General features: G+C 39.2%; 2 protein-coding genes across 2 annotated transcripts in view; both read left to right on the top strand.

Annotated features, from left to right (window-relative positions):
- Nucleotides 1-655: 655 nt before the first annotated feature.
- On the top strand, nucleotides 656-20,658 carry pwwp2b (PWWP domain containing 2B). The gene is made up of 3 exons (XM_057849268.1): nucleotides 656-1,321; nucleotides 3,856-5,584; nucleotides 19,132-20,658. Exons 1-2 carry the CDS (start codon nucleotides 1,182-1,184, stop codon nucleotides 5,582-5,584), a joined length of 1,869 nt encoding a protein of 622 aa, XP_057705251.1. The 5' UTR covers nucleotides 656-1,181; the 3' UTR covers nucleotides 19,132-20,658.
- Nucleotides 20,659-23,752: 3,094 nt separating this feature from the next.
- Nucleotides 23,753-25,572, top strand: part of LOC130923279 (inositol polyphosphate-5-phosphatase A-like) — a 370,235-nt gene continuing 368,415 nt past the window's right edge. The window contains exon 1 of the mRNA XM_057848875.1: nucleotides 23,753-24,115. The gene's annotated coding sequence lies outside the window, so the exon portion shown is untranslated. The remainder of the gene's footprint in view (nucleotides 24,116-25,572) is intronic.

Here is a 25,572-nt window from a genome sequence, read left to right as displayed (position 1 = left end):
TATTTTTTAAATAAATAAATGTCCATTTTCTGAACAAATTGGGTGAAATTAAGACTATGCCCCCTGGCACTACTGATAATTTCTCATGGCACATGAGGGTGCCATTGGGATTAACTCCAAAATGAATCATTGCATAGGTCACCAACCTTTTTGGGCCTTTCCACATCAGATGAGAAAGATCTAAAAGGGAAGGAAAAAAAGATGCCGCAGCTGTTGAGCATTGCCACACTAGCACTTCAAGATATGGAGGTGGTTTGACTGATGTCATTGATACAGTTTAGTCGATGTCATTAGATATTGACCTAAAGGCTTTTGTTTGTCTTTTTCGGAATGATGAATTAGAAAATTGTAGGATTGGAGTGGACATGATAGGAGAAAAAAATGGATTGTTACAGGAGATTTACAGTATACTTGGTAAATGATCACAATAAAGCACAGTTTCAATTAAAAATAATAAAAATTAAAACGCAAACAAACAAAAAACATTATAGCTAACAATACAAATCGTTTTATATGTGACTGCTGTACTTAAAACAAATACATCAACTAAGATAGTGAATATTTAACATCTACTGCAAGCCATAGTTCAACTGTGACCAGATTGACATAACCACGCGATTCTTTTTAATGCAGAGTAACGCACAACACATTAAAATAAATCAAATTTACCTCTAGTGAGTGAGATTAATCGATAAACCTTGCAAAACACATTAAAAATGTGATTTTAGAGCAAAAATGCGATTGGTATTGCAAAAATAATGCCAAGGTTGTTTTTGCACAGTGTTATTTGATTTACTACAGCGCATCTTTATTCAAATGAATGTGCATACATTTGGCCAGAAACAGCATAAAAATCCCGTGGCGTTCGTCAGGCTGTCGTCGAAACCGGAGACATTTTCGAGGCAAAAGGTTGCCAATAATGACAGTCAAGTCAAAGTGAGGTAGCGAAAGGGAAGGCCTTGTCTTGAGAGATTGTTTCTTCTCCTGCTGGCTCAGGCAGTGTGATGTCAGCGGTGGCAGTACTTGTGTAATTGACTTGGTAGGGGTGATGGCGTCATTTTATGCCCCGCTGTAGCTTCCTGCTTCAATAGCGCAGGGAAAACGGAGCTTTAGCCGACACGACGGTGGCTCCCTTAGCCCGGGTCGAGCACCGCCGAGCCGGACACCTCACCACGGGAAACATGGAGGCTGCGGCCGAGGAGCTGCTGGCCGGCTCTCGGCTACCTGTCACTATCGATCAAATAGTTAACGATACACTATTGGTGACGCTGACCTATCGAGAAAGGAGCTACACAGGGATATTACTTGATTGCAACAAAAAGTGAGTGTCATTTTTTATGTTCACTTTGATCATTTGTGGCTCAAATTAATTTGACTTAGATGCTAACTAGTAACGCTAGCTAGTTAGCAGCCTAGGCCCCGGTACGAAAGGCGTATTGGTTATTGTAGCTGACAGCGCAGCTAAGGTGTTAGCATTCCAGCTAATAACTATGTTTTCACAAAAGTTGATAATAACATGGTTAAAGGCCTCATTTTACCCCAGGGCTGTCATGTATGTCAAGATAGACTCCCAATATTATGAGATGGAGAATGGTTTTAGATGAACAATAGCTAATGTCAGTGGGTTCATCCATAGCTTATTGTTAGCTCTAATCATACAGATCAACTCCCACGTATGTTGGGAAAATAAGGAATTGACTATACGGCATTCGGTAAAGATGTCAAATGTTAAAACGTGCTTTTATTTAATGTTGATTGATCGTCTGAAGTAATGTCTCTTGACACAAACAGAAGTATTTGGTCAAGGCAGGTAATTAGCCATCTTTTTGTTAAATCTGTAGCTAGAATAGTATTATGTTTTAACGTGAATATGGTGTGTTAACGTTTGATTTTACATGATTTTCCCAAAAAAACCTAACATTTGCGTCTGTCTGACAGTCCATTTAAAATAAAGAGGCCAAAAAGGCCTACATTGTTGGCATCTATCAATGTGTATAAATGTATTCTTTTCTCTCTGTGTATGTCATGTCAGCCCTTTTGAAAGCGTTGTGCATTTTTTATTCTTTTTAAAAAGCTTCTGGCTTTTTACTATTTATAGAACATAAACAAATTTGGACAGAGTTGCACCCAAAGTCTGCTTAGATTGCTTTTCATATGACCCTTCAGTCAAATAGGCCTCATCTTAAGGTCATAAACTATGTTGACTTAGTTCTAATAACATACCTTGTCATTAATGTCACATAGACTATTTCACCTTGTCTTTCTTTAGGCCTTTATATAGTACATAAAATTACATTGTATACTATTGATCATCATGTCCTTGCTTGGCCAGCAGTCCTTCTTGAGCTTTGTCACAGGCAAACACAGTGTGCAGAAAAGTCCTTGTAAAGGTGAATGGATTTTGTGGTTCCTTAGTGTCATATCAATGGGGGGAAAAAGCATCAAGAGAGTAGTATTCAGCAGTGAATGCTTCTTCTCCAGGGTCTGACCAGCTCCCTAATTGTACTCTAATGAATTACCACACATAACCCCAAAGTGGAAGGGGGATGTGTAAATAATTTAGAAAAAACAACAAAAATCCCCTGACTCCTTATCAGCTCAAAATCCCAAGTGAATCATAGCTTTTTTTTTTTCTTCCATGTAAGCGGTTTGGGGATAAGTGGAGAAGGGTCCATGGCATCCCCTGACTGTCTTTTGTCCTCTTAATGAAAGAAACATATATATTACAGCCATCAAAAAGGTTATTTCATAATCTTTAGGAATGATTGACCACATTTCTTTTCATTGCATAATGTCTTCATATTAACATATTGTATGTATGTTCCACAACCCCCGTAAATCATAAAATTTCAATATAATGGTGAAAAGGGTCTCGCAGTTTGTCGTGTTAAAGTAAAACAAATAGAAGAAGAGATCTCCTTACATGAGGTCTGCTTGAATTTATTTTGATCAACACTATAGTGATAAAGTTTGAGTCATACTGGAAATAGGTCAAATTATGAGATGCAAAGTTTGGGTTGCTTACAACAATCATTAATGTAACATTACAAATGTGAATTATTATGTTTTTTATGCAACTACAGTACATTACAAAGTTACATTACAAAGTACAAGGTGATTTCATAATTCTCACACAGAACTACATGGAAAAGTCTTCATTAGATCAAATATATCATATTAATTGTGTGAGAATAATCACATTGAATATTTGTACCAGAAAAAAATACTTGTCCAAAAGGTTGTCAATAGTGTGCTGTCAAGCAATATGATGACACTTCAGCAAGCTTCATAAAGTAGTTTATTGTCCGCAGTCTTTAACATCATGATTACATTTTCTAGGACATAACAACTAACATGCAAATACAAAACAAGTACTGCAGTAACTGCCTTGTTTTGCTGTGATGAAATATTCTAATACTGCTGGATGGCTAACCAAACTAGTTCATTGAGTGCCAATCCTAACCTTGAAAATGTCAAACATATTAAATAGAACTCTGTATTGATGATGATGGTGTTGTTGTGCCAGAAACATTGATTGTTTGTGAAATAGTCCCACAGATATTAGGTCATGCGTTCTTATAAAATTATGACTTCAGCTCTCGTTTTGTTTTCATTCTTTTCCTACTACCTCCTTATACGTTATATACTACATATACAGTATGTGTGTGTGTGTTTGTGTGATTTTTTCCATAACTGCATTACTTCACATATCTGATGTGGTGAAATTAAAGCACAAGCTAAGCTATAACTTTTAATTGCTTTCTTTACTATGTATTTGGAATATTTGAATGTGAAATGCTGCTAAAGTTGTGATTGATTGTCTTTTCTTTTTGTCCCCGCTCTCTGTCATTTCAGGACCGGGCTGTTCTGTTTACCTGATTTCACAGCAAAACCAGTCGACTTTGTGGTATCTGAAACAACATGTGAAATAGCAGATGTTCAGGGTGAGGAGCAAGATGCCAACTCTATCGGCCAGGAATCACGAAGACCAAAGGATGAAAATACTCTCCCCAAAAGTAGTATAGCTACTGCACCTCCACTTTGCCCTGTGCCCACACTAATGCCAGCTGGGCAGACGCCATACCCTCCTTATTTTGAAGGAGCACCCTTCCCCCAGCCTTTATGGGTACGCCACAGCTACAGCCAATGGGTACCGCAGCCCCCTCCACGACCCATTAAGAGGAAGAAGAGGCGGACCCGAGAGCCTGGCCGCATGACGATGAGTACTATCCGTCTGCGGCCACGGCAGGTACTTTGTGAAAAGTGTAAAAACACCTTGAATAGTGAGGAGGACAGCAAAGATGGCTTAAACAATGCAAAGAACTCCAGAAAAGAGAATACACTACATAGTGACGATGATGGAGTTGACAAAGACACACCCAATAAGCTCTCAAAGAAAAATGATGTAGTTCTAACCAAGGACAATAAGAGACGGGAAAATGGCACCAGCATTGACAGCAAGCGCTTCAGGAGAGAAAAAAGAAGTGAAGCTGAAGGGGAAAGGTTCCCTGGAAGTGACGTTATCCCACACAGTCCAGTCATAAAGATTTCATACAGCACTCCACAGGGCAAAGGAGAGGTAATGAAGATTCCTTCGCGAGTCCACGGTTCAATAAAACCCTTCTGTCCAAAGCAGCTAAGGCATAATGGCTTGGCAGAAAACGGCAAGATACCTTCTAATTCTGCAAAAGAGCAAAGACACATTTTAGATGCTCGGCGGTCTGGCCTCACTGTATCCATTCCCAAACTCAAACTGACAAGGCCGTTCACCACTGTGTGTCAGGATATAGAATCTCCAAATATCCGCCTGAGACACCCAAAGAGGGAGCACGATGAGAGCATGGTCGAATACGAGGCGGAACTTGTAGGAAATGCGAGAAGGCGAAGTCCAAGGGCACCCGGACCCTGTCTCACCCACTCTGAAGACTCTGGGGAAGGCAAGAACTCTCTGGAGTTGTGGTCAGGAAGTTCTGGAGAGGAAGCAGAGCGTGGCCACAATGACCTAACCCTTCTCATCAATTTCAGGAAGCGAAAAGCAGACTCCTCTAGCTTGTCAGTTTGCAGCAGTGACAGCCTAGATGAGTCCAAGTCCTTCAGTTCGGATGGTACGTCACCCGAGCTGTGTGATTTGGCACCTGGTGAAGACCTTTCCGTAACTTCGTCTTCTATACCTTCACGGGACGATTGCAAGACTGTGCCCCCGATCACTGTGCGATTACACACTCGCAGCATGACAAAGTGTGTCACAGAAGAAGGTCACGCTGTGGCTGTGGGAGACATTGTGTGGGGAAAAATCCATGGCTTCCCTTGGTGGCCTGCCCGTGTCCTCAGCATCAGTGGGACCCGCAAAGAGGAGACTGCCACATGTGAGGCTCAGTGGCCCCAGGCAAAGGTGGCATGGTTTGGTTCCCCTACCACATCCCAGCTCTCTGTTGCCAAACTTTCACCTTTCAGAGAGCTTTTCAGGTCCCGTTTTAACCGCAAAAAGAAAGGGATGTATCGGAGAGCCATCTTGGAGGCAGCCAAGGCTGTTGGACACATGAGCCCAGAGATTACATCACTACTTTCTCACGGCGACACATAGGTTAGTTGACATTTTAACAATAGTTTGATGTTTGGTTATTTGGTTGCATGAACATATGCTTGTATGTGTTAATGCTAAATAATTCAATAGATACACCACTGTTGTTACAAACAAAATGTCAAAATTTAGAAATGTACTTTTTTCAAAATCTGGAAAAAAGTTTTGAATCACCGGGATCTTTCATGAGAATACACGTGAAATGTGTCTTACAGAACGGAAGTTAGATAATGAACTCGCACAAACCCCAATTTTAAGGAAAATGGGATGTATTGTCAGACGTTAATGATACATTCATTTATTGTCTGTAGCTACAGCTTATCCTTACACATGCATTTAGGGTGACCCAAAAAAACAAGAACCTTTTAACAATCCAATAAAACCAAGAGTGATGGAAGAAAAAATATTTTATTTATAGTAATTGAAATCTTAAAACATGCCATTTAAGATTCCATCAGTTGATGGAATTTTAATTTTCTTAAAGTGACATTCTTTAAATGACATCCTCCTGTAAGAATGCATTCTTGATCTGCTGTTTAGAGCACTCATTGATTTGAGCTGGGATACTGTGAATTTCCTTCTGAATTCACCATGGTTACTAAAATAGCACATTGTTTGCTTGCTTAAGGTCAATGTCTGGCAATGCTGCCTCTTGCTCATGTCTGCCAATTTGGGGTGCAACACTACAGGTAGCCCACCTTAAAGAGCATACAACAGGAGAAAAAAAGTCTTATATAGCATTATTATGTGAATTAGAATCATATTTTGAGACGATTTGACTATATACAAAGTTATATACAACTATTTAGCAAAGCGCAGATGACGAGAAATTAGTCTTTTAATCTGCCGGTTAGCCACGCCTACCATTATAGGGCTCTAGCGTCCCCAACAGATGGATGACTTCAGTGGGAGACTGGGCTCATCGGTTTTACTTTTTAGCACATTGAGGGGGAATTATTCAGAACGAGGAAAACGCGACGAAGAGGGCCGCAAAATGTCATTGTTTCAGTCTCTCTACTCCAATATTTTTACAGGATATTCTTTTTATCCAAATATTTTTCCCCAATAGCGAAATAAATGGCTTGAGAAGGACCAGTCAGCCCGTCGAGGGGGAACTATTCACAACGAGGAAAACGCGACGAAGAGAGCGGCAAAATGTCATTGTTTCTGTCTCTTTACGTCAATATTTTTACAGGATATTCTTTTTATCCAAGTATTTTCCCCAAGTGCTAAATAAATGGCATGGTCATGACAAATAGCAGTCTTGTGCTAAATGGAATATGAAATAATAAAAACGCACTTATTCAGGACAACATGGCAAAATTACTCCATAATGGTCAAAACTGTCGACTTCACCTTTACTGTCGCACCTCCCGAACGATATTTTATGACACCTAAATCGGACATTTGTCATTTCCCTACCCCGGCTTCGGAGAAAATTAACAAACCAAGAGGCGTGACAGCTAGCCGACATGCTAACCCGAACCGAGTAATGTTTCAAAGTCTTCGAAGCGGAAAATCACACATAACTAGCCCGGATTATTTGACATGACGACTGGGTTGTCAATTGTCTTCGCGGATCGGCAAACCAACCGGCGGAGAGCAATTTGCAGCTCGTTCCCCAGAGGAGGGCGGCTGCAGTTGTTGTGCAGCTAACGTGCGGCTAATGTGCATGAGGAGAGCTTTTTACATGCCTATCAATGATCAAACGTAAGTACTCCTTTATTTAAAGAAAGTTTGTAGTGTTTACTTTGTAATCGCTGTATTGGTATTTGACATAATACAAAACAAGATGTTTACTCACTTCCTCGTAAGTCCAATGGTCCCCACAGTAGTAGGGCTTGTTTTGGCCAATATCCACGGTGAATGGGAACCTTTTGAAACTCCAAAAAGGCGCAGACGCCTCTCCCTTATACAGCAAGATTTTTCTGCAGCTGTTTGGCTGCCGTGATGCGAAAAATAAACATATTAATCTGCAAAATCAGCTGAATCCTTAGTCCTCATATGCAACAGTACGGGTGTATAGTGAAAAGGACAACTTCATCCGTACATGTCACAGCGCCCTCCTCAATGCATGACCGAAGCCGGAAGTCACTCATTTTCATGGGGCGGGATTCAAAAAACTAAATAAATATAGTGATCGCTTCCACACACATCCAAGCGGTCCATATCATTCAGGAGCATAAAATACCGCGTGTATTATGGAATAAACATGCTTTTTCGTGTCACCTGCACTTTAAGGTCCTTATCTCGATTTCTGGGCCATGGTTGAAGAAAAATATTTCCCCCTAAACTTCTCTTTTTCTTGTCAGAAAAAAAAAATGTATTGTGCAACAACAGTTTTAGCGCTATGGAGTAGGGAAATTATACAAAATTAAAACATACAAAAATACATTTTCAAATGTTAACCAGAGGTGGGTAGAGTAGCCAAAAATTTTACTCAAGTAAGAGTAGTGTTACTTCAAAATAATATTACTCAAGTAAAAGTAGTCATCCCAAAAATGTACTCAAGTTCAAGTAAAAAAAGTATCCTGTGAATAGATTACTCGAGTAATGAGTAACATTGTAACTGCTTATTTTTTAAACAATGGTATGTTTTTTTCTCTCAGCACAAACTCTATATATTAGGGCTGTCCCAAACGACTAATTTTCTCCCGATTAGTCAGCCGACTATTTTTACGATTAGTCGACTAATCTTATCATTTTTTATTTTTTATTTATTTATTTATTTTTACTAATTTAGCAATTAAATTTTTGTGACGCTTATCAATTCACAAAAATATTTTGGCACACTTAAATTCTTTATTAAAGTACAAATAAACAGAAAAATAACAATAATAACTCACAAATAAACAACGAGTTCAAATGCTGATAGAATTAATTTGTGCAAAAGAATGGAATGTCAAAAGATTCAGAACACTGACTTCACCTTTCCAACATGATTCAAAACAATTCTTAAAAAAATACCTAGCATTAATATTATAGTATACTGTAGTACTATATATAATAGTATTATAATAATTATTCATTGCCAATCAGACTTTTCCTAAAGGGTGTCATTTTAAAGGTATTATTAGTGTAGAATCTGAAGTATGTGAGATTAACTCCAGAAATCGTTATTTATATGACCAACATGACATGCTTTTATTTTGAAATGTTCACCGGAAGTACGTTCGCTAAACCGCTAATTTAAGCTTTACACTCCGCAAAAAAGCAATTTTTGTCATTGCATGTGGTGTCAGTAATAGATTTTTTTCCTTTTGCAAATGTTGTTAACCAGCGATTTTTCATGTTTGAAGTGTCACCTTTTAACTGCAAGTTTTGGAGAAGGCTGCCTGTTTTATAGAGAACACTGGCTAAAGTAGGTCGTCTTTTTTCCCCCATTCACGTCAATGTAGCAATGCTAACGTATATAGTATTTAATATAGAAGTGCTTTCTCCTATTTTGTATATCTCAACTTTAATTCTACAGCGTGTAGATGAGAGAAAAGAACTGGAGTCTCATGCCATCAGCACGCACGCACAAATGTACGCACGCACGCGCGTGCAGCGATAAAACGCAGCCGTGAAAATGACCGCCTGCATTTTTATTTACCATGCGATAAATGGACTCATTGCATATCGCGACAGGCTTAGCAACTTCAATAAAACATGTCATTAGTTAGTTAGATGGACTTACAATTTTCTGACGTTATCATTCATGGCCGACGTGCAGCCAAAATTGGCATTGAAGAGACAGGACACAACAGTGTACCCTCTTTAAAATAAAAATAAGTCAGTGTTTTGGACTCTCTGGTGCGCTTTTTTTTTTGGCTTTGTGCCGCTTTCCCCGCTAGCATACCAAGCGTCAGACATTCTGAACTTGCCACGCATATATTTTTTTTAACCCTTCATTAACCGTCGACGGGATGTTGTGCTCGTCGACGGATTTACGTCATCGATGACGTCGACTATGTCGACTAGTCGGGACAGCTCTAATATTTATATATATATATATATATATATATATATATAAAATATCGATATGAACTGTTGTTATATTTATACTGTACAATAACCCATTACATAACAGCATTAATCCAAAGAAATACAAAAAAAAAATCATTGAATTCTGGTGAAAGAAAAAAAACGGACAGAAATGAAGCATTATATTTCCAAAGAGAATGAGTGCAGTTCCTAGTTTGAATAGTGAAGAGTTCCTTCACGGTTACTAATATGAAATTATAAGGATCATATCTGCATTTTTCTGTGGTCAATCGGTGCCATATATAAAATTGGTCATGTTGATGGTTGCACTCTATGTCAAATCATTTTTTTACGGTGCTTTAAAGACGCCACGTGATTGAACAGGCTGGCGTGATCATAGAATGGCAAGCTTGAGTCTGATTGGTGTAATGGAGTCATGTGATTATTGTTGAAACGTCTCATTGGTGAAATTGCTAGAGCTACTTTTGGCATCGCTGGCAAAATTAAAAAAAAAAATCTAATTTGTAGGAAAGGAAAAATGCGACGACTCTTGTGCTGCCCAAACTAGCTGAGTAAGATTAGTGTTTTTTCTTCACAAATCTAGTCAAGTGAAAAGTATGGCTTAGTAAAGCTACTCTTAGAAGTACATTTTTCTCAAAAAGTTACTCATGTAACGGAGTACATGTAACGCGTGACTACTAAGGATGCAACAATACTCGGTTTTATATTGAACCGTTCGATACGCCCTCTTCGATTCAATACGCAAAATATTTGATGCCAATGAAAAGCTCCTAAAATGTATTTTCCGAATTTTTTCTTGCGTGCGCTCGCTAATATGCATCAAAAACTGAGGGCTGTGCCTTGAAAAACTCTGAGACAGCTCCTCCCCGCGAGCAGTCCTCCTCCCCTCCTCCCCCAAACTGCGTGGAGGGCGGAGTGAAGCACGCTGCATTTGTTTGTGGCACAGGTAACAGACACTACAATCATGGCTAGCGAGGAAAGACATAAGTTTGAGGAGGTGGCTTCAGCGTCGTACAGATCCGCTGTGTGGCAGCATTTTGGGTTTGCTGATACACTATCCCCTCTCGTACATATTTCACAAAGACTGTCTTCCCGGATATTTACAACCAAGTCCGCCAAGTACCAACTTGGCTGCTATGAATAACCTCGCTTTGACAAGAGACATTTGGATACCCCGGAACACTGAGTGACACTAAATGAGTGGCAAATCAAGAGCGCTGTACTTCAAACTTGTCCTGTTTATGAAAGTCGATTGTCATATGCTGGTGTTGTGCAGTAATGAGCAGACTTGACTTCTGTGGCGTTGGTTAACTTTTTTAATGCTCCGACAACACTCGCGCACACAAACTAGATATCATCAAATAGCAAACTAGATGTGCTACGTTAGATCCCTCCAAGTCCCATGCCTTTGGCTACGTGAACCCAGAGTGATCATGGGACACGTAGTCCATGTACTACATCGATGAATTAAAAACCGCCATGACTGAATGGACGTTAAGCAGGCCAATCAATCCATACCAGTGACTACAGATATTGCTGCAAATATTGTTAATTCAGTAAGTGACACAGATGGACTCGGACCACAAAGAGGATGTTTTTCTCATGTGGTAAACCTAGCTGCTAAGAGAGCTGTAGCCCGTCTCACTTTACAAACAGTAAAGATTGTTCTCAGCACTTTTATACAAAATTTCTTCAGATCAGTAAAGAGTAAGCAAATAAATATTATGCACTAAAATGCATGTTTATATGGTAGCAATGTTATTTTTGCTTGTTAGCAAAATTAAAAAACATTGAAAAAAAAATAAAACTTGTATTTTTTGTTTCAGAGCATTAAATGTATTGAATCGAAAATCGTACCGAACCGTGACTTAACTGTATCGTGGCATCCCTAGTTAGTACCCACCCCTGATGTTATCGTGCCTCGAAGCCTTGAGTATACACTATACAGTAGAATAAAAAGAGAGGTAAAGTGCACTTTATCTTTAACATGACTGCCTATATACTGGGGGAAACATGAATTCAGAAATTGTGTGGTAGTGCTTTGCATATTTTAATTAAACATAAGAAGACTTCAATGTAGGTTGTTGTATTTTACATCCTGAATATATCAATTGAGTGATATAGGCATAATCTATTTATTTCTCTTCTGAAATGTTTCTGTTAGAAGATAAGCCAATTTTCAATAATTTTGCACCTTGTGTCTGGAGGTAGGTTGGAAATTACAGCGTCGCTGTGCGGGAGAGCACAACTTAATGCAGGTCGAGTGTTTTCAATAGCTGACGAAACCCCACATCTACTTTTGACAATTGAAAAAGGCTGCAAACCTTCATCAATGAACGCTCCGACAGCACAGGTTATTTTCATGTGAATATCGGAAGTGGTCTGTTAAAAGCATTCACGATAGACTGTTGTTTTTAGGGCTGCACCTATCGATTATTTTAGTAGGCGATTAATCGATGAACTAGTTAGTTCGAGTAATCTGATAAGGAACATCAAAAATTAAAATACCTGAGCTGAGACTCAAACGGTATTAAAAAATATATATATATAAAAATGAGGATCTATGTACAACAAAAGAATAGTTGGCTAACTTACATAGCAAAAGTCTGCTAGCTTAAATACTATAAAATGCTAACTTTTTTTTACAATGCTCTTAACAAATGGTTCAGACACATAGTCCCACAAAAAACGTCTAAATAAGCCGATAAAGTAAATTATGAATGCATAAAAAAATTTTGTTCAAACAAAAACTTACATTGGTCTTAACAGGGAGCAGTTGCATTCAGCCATGTGAAATGCAGACCAGAGGGCAGTGCATACAACCTAATCAATAAAACTAAATGCAAACACTTTCAAAACCATTACAACGCCACTTTAAACGAATACTCGAAGCAATAAAATGTAATTCGAATATTCTTTTCTAATCGAATACTCGAGTTCATCGATTAATCGTTGCAGCCCTAGTTGTTTTATCGTTGGGGTTACCTCGAATTGCTTGGCTGTTCTGTGTTAAGACAGTGATACATCAGGGTGATGAGGCTGGAGATGCTTATTCATGTTGCTCGTGTTTCTTTTAATATATGGGACATTTCAAGCAACGTTTGCAGACAGTACAATTTCTTTACACTGTTTTAACTCCGTCGTCGTTGTATTCGACAACGAAGGTGAAATTTTTCCACCCTGGGGATTTGTATGAAGCCGGTGGTCTGTCAGCTACACCGCTCGCGCTAGCATTTTGTTTTTCCGCTTCAGTTCTATGGAATGGGGTGAGTGGGCGGAACCACAACGTGATTGGATATTAGCTCGCAGAGAGGGCTTTTCTGCAGCAAGCTGCCTATGCTTGAGGACACTAGACTGGCACGCATACAATAAACACATTGGCAAAATTTGTTGCAGAACAAAATTATCTGCAGAACCCAAAACCTGCGGTTCATAAGGGCGTGTTGTCCCGTGCAGGTCCAACTGGACAGTTCGGTATGATACCGAGAACTGTTTGCATCTTTACTGCCAATATGCAAAAATTCCCGTTTTTTTCTCTCCCCCCAACAGTGGTCAACATCAGAGTGCAAGAATTTATCCATGCAGGAGGACGCCATTTAAAGGGATCCAAAGATATAAAGGCTTGAAGTTCTTAAAAGATAAACATTATTATGAGTTAAAACAATTTGATATTGAAACCCCTCAATTTTTTAATACAATTTGTAAAATTACTTTAACTAGTAGGTCTCAGTTGTTGTTGTCGCAGGGTGGTGACGTCGCATGGTTACGCTGCTGGGCTTCCAAAGTATGACTTTAGCGACATAAAAATGTCATCAGTTCAACCCTTTCAATTTGAACACGAGAGGAACATTACTGAGCGTGACAGCACTGTCGATATTTCACAAAACGAGCAGCAAAATCAAAATGAACAGGAAAGACTGGATGAGACGAGACAAGAGTAGGGAAAAAAAACGGTGGTTTGGTTTAAAAATGCTGCGTGACTAATGTGGTTGAGGCAATGAAAAGGTAAAAAAAGACTCAATAAAAACATAAATAGTAAGTACTTGCTGCTTTTAACCAATGTTTACGTGTTGGACGTCTCGCCGCGTAGAAGGAATTGGAATAACCCGGTAGGATTCGTCGCGTAACAGTGACAATCTACGTCAGGGGTCCCCAAACTACGGCCCGCCTCCACATTTGGTCCGGCCCCCTGAATTTATTTATTTATTTTTTTAAACGTGTGTTATTTGTTTCCTGGCTTTTTCTGTGAAGAACCCAGAGAGGGTTATTTGGTTATTATCTATTTAATTAATAGTGTTATTATTATATTATATTATTTTATATTATTATTTTTTTTATTTTATTTAATTTTGTTCCGTGAAGAATCCAGAAAAGGTTATTTGAGTGTGGCTTTCAAAAACAATACATTTTTACATTTAGGCACTCCTGCAGTCGTCACACATTTCTGTTACAAACTGACCCCGGCCCCTCATCAGAGAAGGGAAAAGTTATGTGGCCCTCGATGGAAAAAGTTTGGGGACCTCTGATCTACGTCATCACCCCAAGCTTCCATTGCGCGCATAACACATGGCGGCCTCTGTGGGTCAAAACATGTGCTAATTATGATAGGTTTTTAAATTAATGGCAATATTTCATGTGTTTCTAATGACATATTTTCATAAAAGAGAACAATTGTGGCTTATTAGAGCCTGTAAGTCTTTTAAGTCCGAGGTTCCCTTTAAAAGACGTCATTTTAAAATGAAAATTCCATAATTCTTTCGTAAATAGAATCTTTTTTTTTTAAGCTTTTAATTGGGATGAATAAAATATTTTTCTTCCATCACTCTTGTTTTCATTAGATTGTTGTTAAAAAGCACCTGTTTTTTGGGGGGGTCACTCTGTGTATGTATGTACATCTTGGGGCTTATAGAGCCTATCCCAGCTGACTATGGGCAGGGGGGTTCTTCCACAAGGGTTTAAGCAGCCCTGCGACCTGCTTGCAAATATAATCTTATTGCAAGTATTTTGCCAAGGCGACTGGTCATTTATTCGAACAAAGTCAAACCTCACTTGATTGCCGTGCAGAAAACCACATGCTTTTCCTAACATTGATTAATAGGTGTGGTTAAAATATGGATTTAACTAAAGGCCATATTTTGGCCATAAATGTACAGCTTCATTGAAACACAACTTTTGATGACAATGGCAGTTGATCTTTTGTGGCCACTGTCAGTTAATGCCTAACAACAGAATGTTGCATTGTCTCTGAGTGACATGGCAGTGAAGTACTTTGAGAATGTATGACACTCCATTTGTATAGCCTTAGATTTGTGCCACAATTTCATTTACGTAGTGAATCACAAAAGTGAGGGCAGTGAATCGCTCATGCAGGGGAATGCATGAATGGAACCAACCAAGACAGAAGTGTTCGTTAAAAAAATATTTTACATGAAACACAATATTAAGTTCTTACAAAGACGTGTTTTTACCCTCACAAAACATTGTTGGTTACTCCAAAATGTTGCTGTCTGACCAGTTTGAGTGTATGCTGTTATCTCACATTTGCAATGTAAACTCATGATTAAGTTTCAGTCCCATTAAATGGAATTGATTAGCTCTTGAGCATTAAAAATGATTAGCTTGACCTGCAACGTGAGAGTAGACACTCAAGGTAGTGAAATAAACGGATTCTACAGTCATAGGGAGCTGTTGACTTTTTGACATTGACGTTGAACCCGAAAGCCAAACAGTCCCGTTTGCAATATTATTTGCTCACATTTTTAGTTAAGGCTTGAGTCAGTCGCCCGTGGCTGTTCACAACCAAGCGTCAAATAAAGGTATCAAAGTTCCTGTTATTATACTTGGGTCAATTTTATAGCTGAAGAACCGAGAATACAATTTCAAAGTTTAAGGGCGTGTGAAAAAACTTAAATTTCATTGACATTCATGGTCTGTTTCCAAGGTTTTATAAGTAAATTGTCCAACAAAGTAATTTGGAATTTTACTTGACATTTCAAGTAGAGGTGTGATAAAATATCGAAATGGTGCTATATCGTGATACTTTGTATCCCAAAAGGTTATCGATATGCTCCTGTAAGAATTGATATATAGTTTTGAAAAGCTGGCACTGTATTTTTAAAAATTATTTTAAAGGGAACCAACACATTGCTACCAAAATCTTGTGATAGTGTCTTTGCTAACTCAATGGCTGTTGACAGCGCTAGACGCCCAATCCATTAAGACTGGGGGTGGGCGAATGAACATTCCTTCATTCGAAACCAAAGCATTCGCAGCTAGTCTTTCCGATTTTCGGGGCATTTACAGGTCATTTCCTTTTTGGTTTGTGTCCCTACCTCTTTATTTAGGGAAATTCCCGGGTCACTTCCTGTTCTGTAGCCCAAAATCAACAGGAAGTGATCCAGAAATGCCCCAAAATCAAAAGGAAGTGATGGAAAATCAACAGCAAATGACCCTAAATCCCCTTGCCTGATACACCAGACTCACCGCTGTTCCAGTTATTGAGTCTGGCCACCATTCAGCGGATACAATTTCCAGGGCGGAGCAAGCCACAGCAAACAGACAGCGGAGTGGACCAATCAGCGACGGGCAGACGTGACGTTAGTAAAACGACGAGGGCAGGAGGAGGGACTTTCGCGCGGAAGTAAACATAGGAGTAGAGCGGAGTTTATTCAACATGGCTAGCGCGAGACAGACTGTTGTCAATGGCTCGTGTCGATGTGTTTTTGGTAATTTAAAACTGATTTTACCGTGGATTGGAACATATTCTCGGCTCTCCTGTTCACCATCTGTGTTGTTGTGGAGATGACTTTCGACGCGCAAGAGTGACGTTGCTCGTTAAGAACACGTCACACAAATAAACGAATCTGATTTGTCGATTGATTTAGTACCTGCTCGAGAGGCCGTTAATGGGCTGGTTCCCAGACTTTTCTCTCAGTGTTTGAAAAATACAGGAAGAACAGTCTGGCCGTGCCAGGCAATAAATCCCCCAGAATTAGACTCATTGATTGCCATTGACCGCCATATACGTCGAATTTGTATGAAGTTAATTCGATGCCGACCTCCCTGTTTAAATTAATTGGACTACTAGTCAATAAAGTTCTGTTTTATTCTATTCTATTCTATTCTAAAATTGACAGTTAGCTTTATAATAGTTTTATTTTACACCCTCATTATGCTACAGTGCTGTGTGTTTTTACAGAATAAATAAAGCCTGTATGAAAGACATGTTAGCCACGCATCAACAGTAGTCATAATTAATAACCCTCCGCAGGGCTGACGTTACATTAGCAAGGTAAAGCAATGTTAATCTTATTTATTAGCGCTATTTTAATTTAATTTTACCTTGTCCCGAGTAGCGCTCCTCCGCTCTCGGAGTAAACGGGGAGCCTTCGGTGGAGCTGCAGCAGTGAATACGTACTGTAGTGTTTGCAAGCACTGTCTTACAGTGAATACATGAAACCGTGTTCGCCTTGGTCTCCAGCTTGAAATGCTCCCACACTGTTGACATTTTCGTTTTCTTTGTGCCTTTATCTTCACTTTCGTCGGCTTATTCGTTATTACCTCTACAGTGAGAAGCAGAAGTATTTTCACCCCTTGTGATTTTGCAAGTTCACCCACTTAGAAAATAGTTGGAAGTCTGAAATTTCAATCATGGATGCATTTGCACTTATTGAGACACAATTTAAAAAAGAAATTCAGAACTCACAATGTTTGATTTTTAAATGATTTATTTGTAATTTACTGGAGTTCATAAGTATTTGGACCTATGAGAAAATCAGTGCTAATATTTAGTGCAGAAGCATACGTTTGCAATTACCGTACAGAGGTCAGACACTTTTTGTAGTTCTTCACCAGGTTTTCACATATGGAAACAAGAATTTTTTTGCCCATTCCTCCACACAAATCTTCTCGAGATCTGTCAGGTTTCAGAGCTGACGTTGAGAAAAATGAAATTTCAGCTCCATCCAAACATTTTCTATTGGATTGAGGTTTGGAGTCTGGCTAGGCCATTCAAAAACCTTGATATGCTTTTTACTAAGCCAATCCTTGGTTATTCTGGTTGTCTGTGTTATGCCATTTTCATGTTGGAAGACCCAGTCACGACTAGAGGTGGGAATCTTTGGGTACCTAACGAATCGATTACGATTCACAGGCTCCGATTCGATTATGAATCGATTATTGATGTCACCCAAACCCCACCTTTTAATGTTTTGTACGTTGGTTCCAAAATTGGTTTAGCCTAATAGGATTTTTAAATAACTAATAATTAAGTATCAAGTTAACAGTTAAAAACATTAAATAAAATACTCAAGTCCCCATTCTGTATCAGCAGCTTTAAGCTACATTCTATTAATGTAATGATGTGAATCGACCGTTAAAGTTGATAACATTGCTCCTGTTATTCCATAATTTCCCTTCTGTCTACTTACAATATATCAAAGTTTTAAAACTGTTCATTATTTAAAAATAGAATCAAGTCAAGATTTTGCTGATTTAGGAGTATTTCAGATAAAAAGTTAATTATGTTCGCTACAACAGAGCCTTGTAGAGAAGTCTGCTTTAAGATGGCGGCTGTTTACAACACGGCAACTACTAAACGGCAAGCCTGTCGTTTCGCATCTAGTTCTTTTTATATGTTCTAACGCCGCAGTCTGTCATTTAGCATCAAGTTCTGCATATATGTGATATCTACTATAGCCGTATGTGGCCGTATGTTTGTAGCAACTAGCAACTGGGCGTTGTTTGAACCAGCTGTCGGCCGCAGTCAGGTATTTTTGTTTTTTTATCTAGCGGCATGAGTTGAACAGCTCTCGGTCCGTTCCTCATTGCGTCATGAAGACCGCGCTGACTGCATTTTAGTTCTGCTTTACCTGGTATAATTCAATAATCGTAATTTGGATGTTTTGAATCGTTTTCGAATCTTCCACGGCCGAATCGAGAATAATCTAGGAATCGGAAATTTCGCATGCCTCTAGTCACGACCCATTTTCAATGCTTTAACTGAGGGAAAGAGTTTATTCCCCAAAATTTCACAATACATGGCCCTACCAATCTTCTCCTTAAAACAGCGCAGTCTTCTAGTCTCATATGCAGAAAAACAACCCCAAAGCATGAAGCAACCACACCCATGCTTCACAGTAGGAATGGTGTTCTTGGGATGGTACTCATCATTTTTTCCTCCAAACACTAGGAGTGCAGCTTTATATCAATCAGTTGCATGCAGCCATCAAAGTTACAAAATCGATACGTTTTGATGGCCTCACGTTTATTGTTCAAAACTGTATTGTGCTCATGACTAAATCATACTGCATTTTAGAAATGTAAAATTCATTAAGTACGATTGGAAACAAATTGCATAACAAACATTGCATTTCTGAGGGGACAATAGCAGTTCCTGTTAAACATTAACATTTCAAATGTGTGCTTATTCTGTTGCTCCAAAAGGAAAGACTATTGTTGTCGTAGCAGATGGAGCATTTCACATCAGTGTTGTAAATATTAAAACCTGCCTTGTTTGCTCACTGTCTTGACTTTATGCTCTTTCTTGTTTCCATCTTGCGCAGGAGGCTGAGCGCTGAAGGGAGGTCTCCAAGGTTTTTTTGTGAATTCTCAGACCCTGTCATCAAGACCCAGGAGGGAGTATGTGCGGTTGCCCCGGCGACTATTTATATGCTGTTCCCCCACCCCCTTCTTCTTTCGGTTCTTTTTCACAAGGCTGTTGTAAAATGGCTGCCAAGATGGAGGGATGTTCAGGACATGGAAGCAAAAAAAGGGCCATGTACCTCATGGTCTGCCGGGACTATTCCTGTTTTTTCCCCCCGTTCAATCGAACAAGGAGCGGCATAACAAGAACCAGAATGTATTTATTATGTTATATTTTCCAAATCCATCTTTCTATCTGGAAAAACATCCCAGTGTGCTGCTGTCATGACTCACTTTTGAGCGCCGCCCACCCACCGTTTTTACGAGGAAATTTAACGGAAGGAAGGGTTCAGAAAGTCTTATTCTTTTTTTTCCTTCTTTTTGACAACTTAACATCTTCAAAATGTGAACAGCTTCATCCAGTGACAGTTGTAACTGTTCTTACTCTCGAGTGACCAGTGTTCCATCCGACATTACTTGGATTAGTGCATGTTTATACTGACGGTCATCCTTTGTATGTCACCCTTACATTTCACTTTAGATGTGTCAAGCCCTCCTTCCTTTCCTTGAAGATGTTTTCCATCACTTGTAATTATTTAAAGCATTAAGAAAAAAAGCACTTTATCAGTACCTTGGTGGCCTGCTGTAAGCTCACTGTTTGAAACACTATTGTGAGATTCAGCCCTGATAGGCAGCAGGGGCGTAGGAAATATTTGTGGTTGACTATCCATGGCCTTGGAGATAGGGAAAAAAAAATCTTTTTATTGTAGTCTCATCAACAGTTTTTTCCTGTTTTGGATGGTTGTGTACACTGTATTGTCCGCTCATCTACCACACACACTACAAAAATCCCACGTAACATTTCCACTGGACAGACATGGGTAAAATACTGTATGTTTCAACACTCCCTATGCAGTATCAGTTAAAGCTTTATGATTGAATTTGGGAAGGATTGAATAACATGCTGTAAGAAAACTGTGAATTCAACTGTGCGTCGTGTTGAAATTAGCACTGTTTGAATAAGGGAGGGAACCGAGTAAAGCAGAGACGACTGCTGTTAAGCACAGTCCGAAAACTGCACACAGTCCTTCTAATTTCCGCTTGGCTCCAAAAGCTTAGCTGTGATCAAAGCGGAAAAACGGTTCATTGATTGCCAACGAGGGAAGTTTTTTTTTTTTTTTTTTGTTGTTATAAATAAAGGGGAGCAGACGACCACCATTGTGATGCTCTGCGCTTTGACTGCCATCAAGCCCGGCTAGTTTTCCAGGCAGCCTTACACATGATATAAATGTATGAATGCCTGAGAGGGGAAAAGCGGCCCATGTATGTGCAACATGGCTATCAACTGTTGCCCATATTGGTCAATGTTATTGGCTACTTTGTCTTCTTTTTTTTGTACATGTAAAGTGCATAAAATAAAATATACAAGCAATATCAGTGCTGGTGTGGCCATATTAGTACCTAGTGAAGGAATTCGCCCCCCCCCCCTCCCCCCCGGCCAAGCCGCACGGAAACCGCGACAGCCGAACGGAAATGGTGCTCCGCTGCTTACCGCTTACGTGTGCCAACCGGGAGGGCCGATATTCCGCGCGTTCACCTCTTGTGTTAACCCTTTGTACTGACTCCATGTTCCAAAAGTTAGAAGAAGGCTCACCAAAAACAGGTTGACAATTTATTTCTCGACAATGGTCAAAAAACAAGGCAAAAACAGATGACTGAGGGACAATTCTGGATCCAAAACAAGGCTACATAGAAAAGTTTCCGAGCAGCGAATCGTTTGTTATCTCAGTGTCCAGTCTTTTTGAAGGCTACGGTGGAGGGGGCCGGGCTGAAGGTGTGGCTGGGTGTTGTCTTGGGATAATCCCTCTGTGGCCGGTTTCGGGCGGTTAGGTTCGTGCGTGGATGGGACGTGGTTGCCACAGCGACCGACGCTGGTCTTGACGTCCCAAGCGCCCGCTATCAACTTTGTCATCCTGGCTGGGCAAGACGCTACTTGTTTTAGGACAGAGCGCCCTGCTTTTTGTCCTTGGAGTGGCCGGGAGAGCTGATTGCAAGAGCTGGTGCGTCAATCTTGCTCGTGACGCACACGTTGGGCTTCTGTGATAAGATGACGTGTATCTATTCTGCTTCTTTTCATTAAACTATGGTGTGCTATTTATTTTATATTAGGTGTGTTAGAGTAGTACAGTAGTACAGTCCTACAGTAAATATGAGAAATGATACTATTCCCTGATTAATTATATTACATGTGTCAGAGTAATGCAAACAGTTATATGGTGTGTGCGAGAAAGGTAATTATTCCCTTCACTAGTTAATATTTGGTATAAAGGTGCTTTTCATGAAAACTTTGTTTAAACACACAAAAAAAACACTTTTTGTGTGTTAAACAAAATACAATGCGCTATGCTGTTTCCTAGAGGCTCTGTGTAGAAAGGTAATAGACAGTTCACATCCGTCAGCCACTGCGCAACGCCTTCACTCAGGGGGCTGTCCTACGGTCTGCTTCAGTCATTCGCAGTCGGTCGCATTTAGTCAACACATGCAGGGATCAAACGCCGGATTTAGGTTGAAAAAGTACGAAAGCTGTACCGCATACAGACAGGAAGGATTGTCTTAGGATTGATTTGTTTGAGGATTCAAAGTAATTATTATTTTTCGTACCATGCATGCATTTTGAAACGTAGTGAAAAAATCAATGGGAGAAATTAGCCGCTACAGCATTGGCATTATACTTGGCAATATTTACGTAAAATAAATGCTACCTGCACGTTTTTTTGCTTTTAACCAAGAATCAAGCTGTTTTACGTCCATATCTATAAGGAATTCAGGGATTTAAGCAATTATTCACAAGAATATTCAACGGAAAAAGCTCTTTGTTTACATATGGTAGCCTCTAATTTCCTTACTGACTGGCCTCATAGTTGGTAATATTTACGTAAAATAAATGCTTCCTGTACGGTTTCTTTTTTTGCTTTTAACCTAGAATCAAGACTGTTTTACGTCCATATCTATAAAGAATTCAGGGATTTAAGCATTTATTCACAAGAATTTTCAACGGTAAAAGCTCTTTGTTTACATATGGCGGCCGCTAATTTCCTTACTGACTAGCCTTATAGTTCGCGATATTTATGTAAAATAAATGCAATCTGCACGTTTATTTATTTATTTATTTTTTTGCTTTTAACCAAGGATCAAGACTGTTTTACATCCATATCTATCAAGAAATCAGGAATTTAAGCATTTATTTACAAGAATTTCCAATGGAAAAAGCTCTTTGTTTACATATAGCTGCCGCTAATTTCCTTACTGACTAGCCTTATAGTTCGCAATATTTTCGTAAAATAAATGCTACCTGCACGTTTTTTTGTTGTTTTTGTTTTGCTTTAACCAAGGATTGAGACTGTTTTACGTCCATATCTATAAAGAATTCAGGGATTTAAGCATTTATTCACAAGAATTTCCAACGGTAAAAGCTCTTTGTTTACATATGGCAGCTGCTATTTTCCTTACTGACTAGCCTCATAGTTCGTAATATGTATGTGAAATAAATGCTAACTGCATGTTTTTTTTTTTGTTGCTTTTAACCAAGGATCGAGACTGTTTTGCATCCATAGCTATAAAGAATTCAGGAATTTAAGCATTTATTCACAAGAATTTTCAACGGAAAAGCTCTTTGTTTACGTATGGTGGCCGCTAATTTCCTTACTGACTAGCCTCATAGTTGGCAATATTTACGTAAAATAAATGCTACCTGCACGTTTGTTTTTTTTTGTTGTTGCTTTTAACCAAGAATCAACTGTTTTACGTCCATATCTATAAAGAATTCAGGGATTTAAGAATTTATTCACAAGAATTTTCAACGGTCTTTGTTTACATATGACGGCCGCTAATTTCCTTACTGACTAGCCTTAAAGTTGGCAATATTTACATAAAATAAATGGAACCTGCACCTTTTTTTTGCTTTTAAACAAGAATCAAGACTGTTTTACATCTATATCAAGAAATCAGGAATTTAAGCATTTATTTACAAGAATATTCAACGGAAAAAGCTCTCTGTTTACATATGGTGGCCGCAATTTCCTTACTGACTAGCCTCAAAGTTGGCAATATTTACGTAAAATAAATGCAACCTGCACTTTTTTTGCTTTTAACCATAAGCGGATTTTGCGGGGGGCCAGGCCCCCCTTGGTGACAGAAAAGTGTCATTGCATGTAAATGACTTTCCTATATATGATTTTAAAATTAAGAATTTTTCGGTAAAATATTGTCTATAAAAGTTGTAAAGCAATACAACAAACAGCAAAAATGAATGAAATGAACAAAATAAAAATTATAACTGGTCAAAAATATTTTTCAAACAGATCATGTGACGATTGTAATGATATGAGCAAATCGTATCTGCATGTTCGATTAGTAATGTCTGCTCGTCACAGCACACGGAGGTCAGAGATACGCACGCAGCGAGCTCTAGACAGCTGATAAACAGCCCGCCTGTGGACAGTTGTTGATGATGCCTTTCTTCTGTTCTCCAACTAAAGATCTGTCAGTCAAACCTTTCAGTAAGTTGTCTGATACAAGAAACCCACAAAGTAACAAAACTAGCACCTTAGACGGTCATTTGCTGTGTTTAGCTAAACCCACATGAGGAATGAAGAGGCAAGATGGATATAGCCTACGTAATTTTTTCAAACCTAGGCTTTCAAAAGCGACAACAACTACTGAGCAAGAACCAATGATTGAAAATGTGGATCATGAAAAGCAAGAGAGCACCGCCAAAAATGCAAATTGATGCTTAACTACACGGCGAAGACATTAACAGGGATAGAGCTGCGTGCAGTTGTCGTGTACAGCTAACATGGCAGAATGTGTCTGAGAACTTTTCTACATGTCAGTCCATGATCAAACGTAAGTAAATATTCCTTCATTTAAAGAAAGCTTGTAGTGTTTACTTTGTAACCGCTTTATTTGCGGCCATTTATAACACAAAGTTGCAATTTCTGATGGGGTGCAAAATTTGACAGTACACCTGTTGACACCGGCGGGTATAGACCCTACCCACCTACGTCACAAAACCACGTGCTCGCTGTATGGTTCCGCCCACTTGTCCGTCATTTTGACTCTGTATTAGCATTGTTTTCAATTGATGGCGGAATTGAAAATGCATTTCATGGAAGACCCGGTGCTTTCTGATGCCGCAAACTCACTGGATCTGTTGCATAAAAGGCGTAATGAGGAAAAGCTTCGTTCTTCACAGTCGCCAGATCCATATTTGATGCCCAAATCGATGTTTTTCGACCCACTGTCTTCGCCCTGTCTGCCTGACATCTGCTACGCAGATATTTACAATTATCTTGTCCACACTAAATCAGCCTATTCTCACGAAAATATGAAAAACTTCAAGAGCTTGGAGGCTTATAAATACTTCGTTGCTGGTTGGGTGAAACAGGTCCTCGTCCACGAAAATTCGGCAGGAATCTATCTTGTGCTTGGAAAGGTGAGTTACGAAATTTTCAATTCAAAATCTTTTGTTATTGCTAACATCCACTGTCAAGTCTAATGTATTTCATGTCGTTTGTCAATGGAGTTAAGGCTTTTAATGTTTATATGGTTTAGCGATAGCACTCTCACTACATACATACGTGTATGTTGTCGGCAATTAGCCTAGCAATGATCTTAATTGTGGTTATTTGTCAGCCCCGTAGACGAGTCCAGTTTCTTTCACTTGGTACCATCTAAATATTATTCAAAAAATAACGATGGTGGAAGAAAGGGAAGTCACAAACATCTTGAATTTGAAACTATGTCGTACTACGTCGTATGTTGTTGGCGATTAGCCTCGCAATGATGTTAATTGTGGTTATTTGTCAGCCCAAAACCCTCTAAGTATATCTTAAATGCATCTTACCGGATATAAAATGACTACTACATAGTCTGTGGTGATTTTTTGGTGCCCAGTTTTCACGTCGAATTGCAGCCGTCCATTTCGCTCTCTTTGGATCCCTCGGAATACGGTAAAACTTCAAGTCTCTCCTTCCATCTTCTCTGTTAGTGCAACCAACAGCCACACACGCCTTCACCATTTTGATTATTAATGTTAAGGAGCAGAAAAACACGCCGTAAATAGGAGAAATGTACGTAGCCGTAACAGGTTAACACTATGTTTTGACGGACAAGTGGGCGGTACCATTCAGGAGAGCGGAGTTGTGACGTCACGTGGGTAGGGTCTATAGCTTATTCAATGGATGACGATCTTGGTGAAAAGTATAGCTGTCCTAAGCAGCCTGATTTAAAATTCACCCAAAAAATGATGGGAAACAAAAAAAAAACACTTATTTTAATTTATTATTATCTTATTTTTGGAA

Source organism: Corythoichthys intestinalis, chromosome 10, assembly GCF_030265065.1.
Source record: "Corythoichthys intestinalis isolate RoL2023-P3 chromosome 10, ASM3026506v1, whole genome shotgun sequence".
Classification (NCBI taxonomy): Eukaryota; Metazoa; Chordata; class Actinopteri; order Syngnathiformes; family Syngnathidae; genus Corythoichthys; species Corythoichthys intestinalis.
The sequence above is the reverse complement of the archived record's forward strand: the minus strand, read 5'-3'. Positions and strand labels throughout refer to the sequence as shown.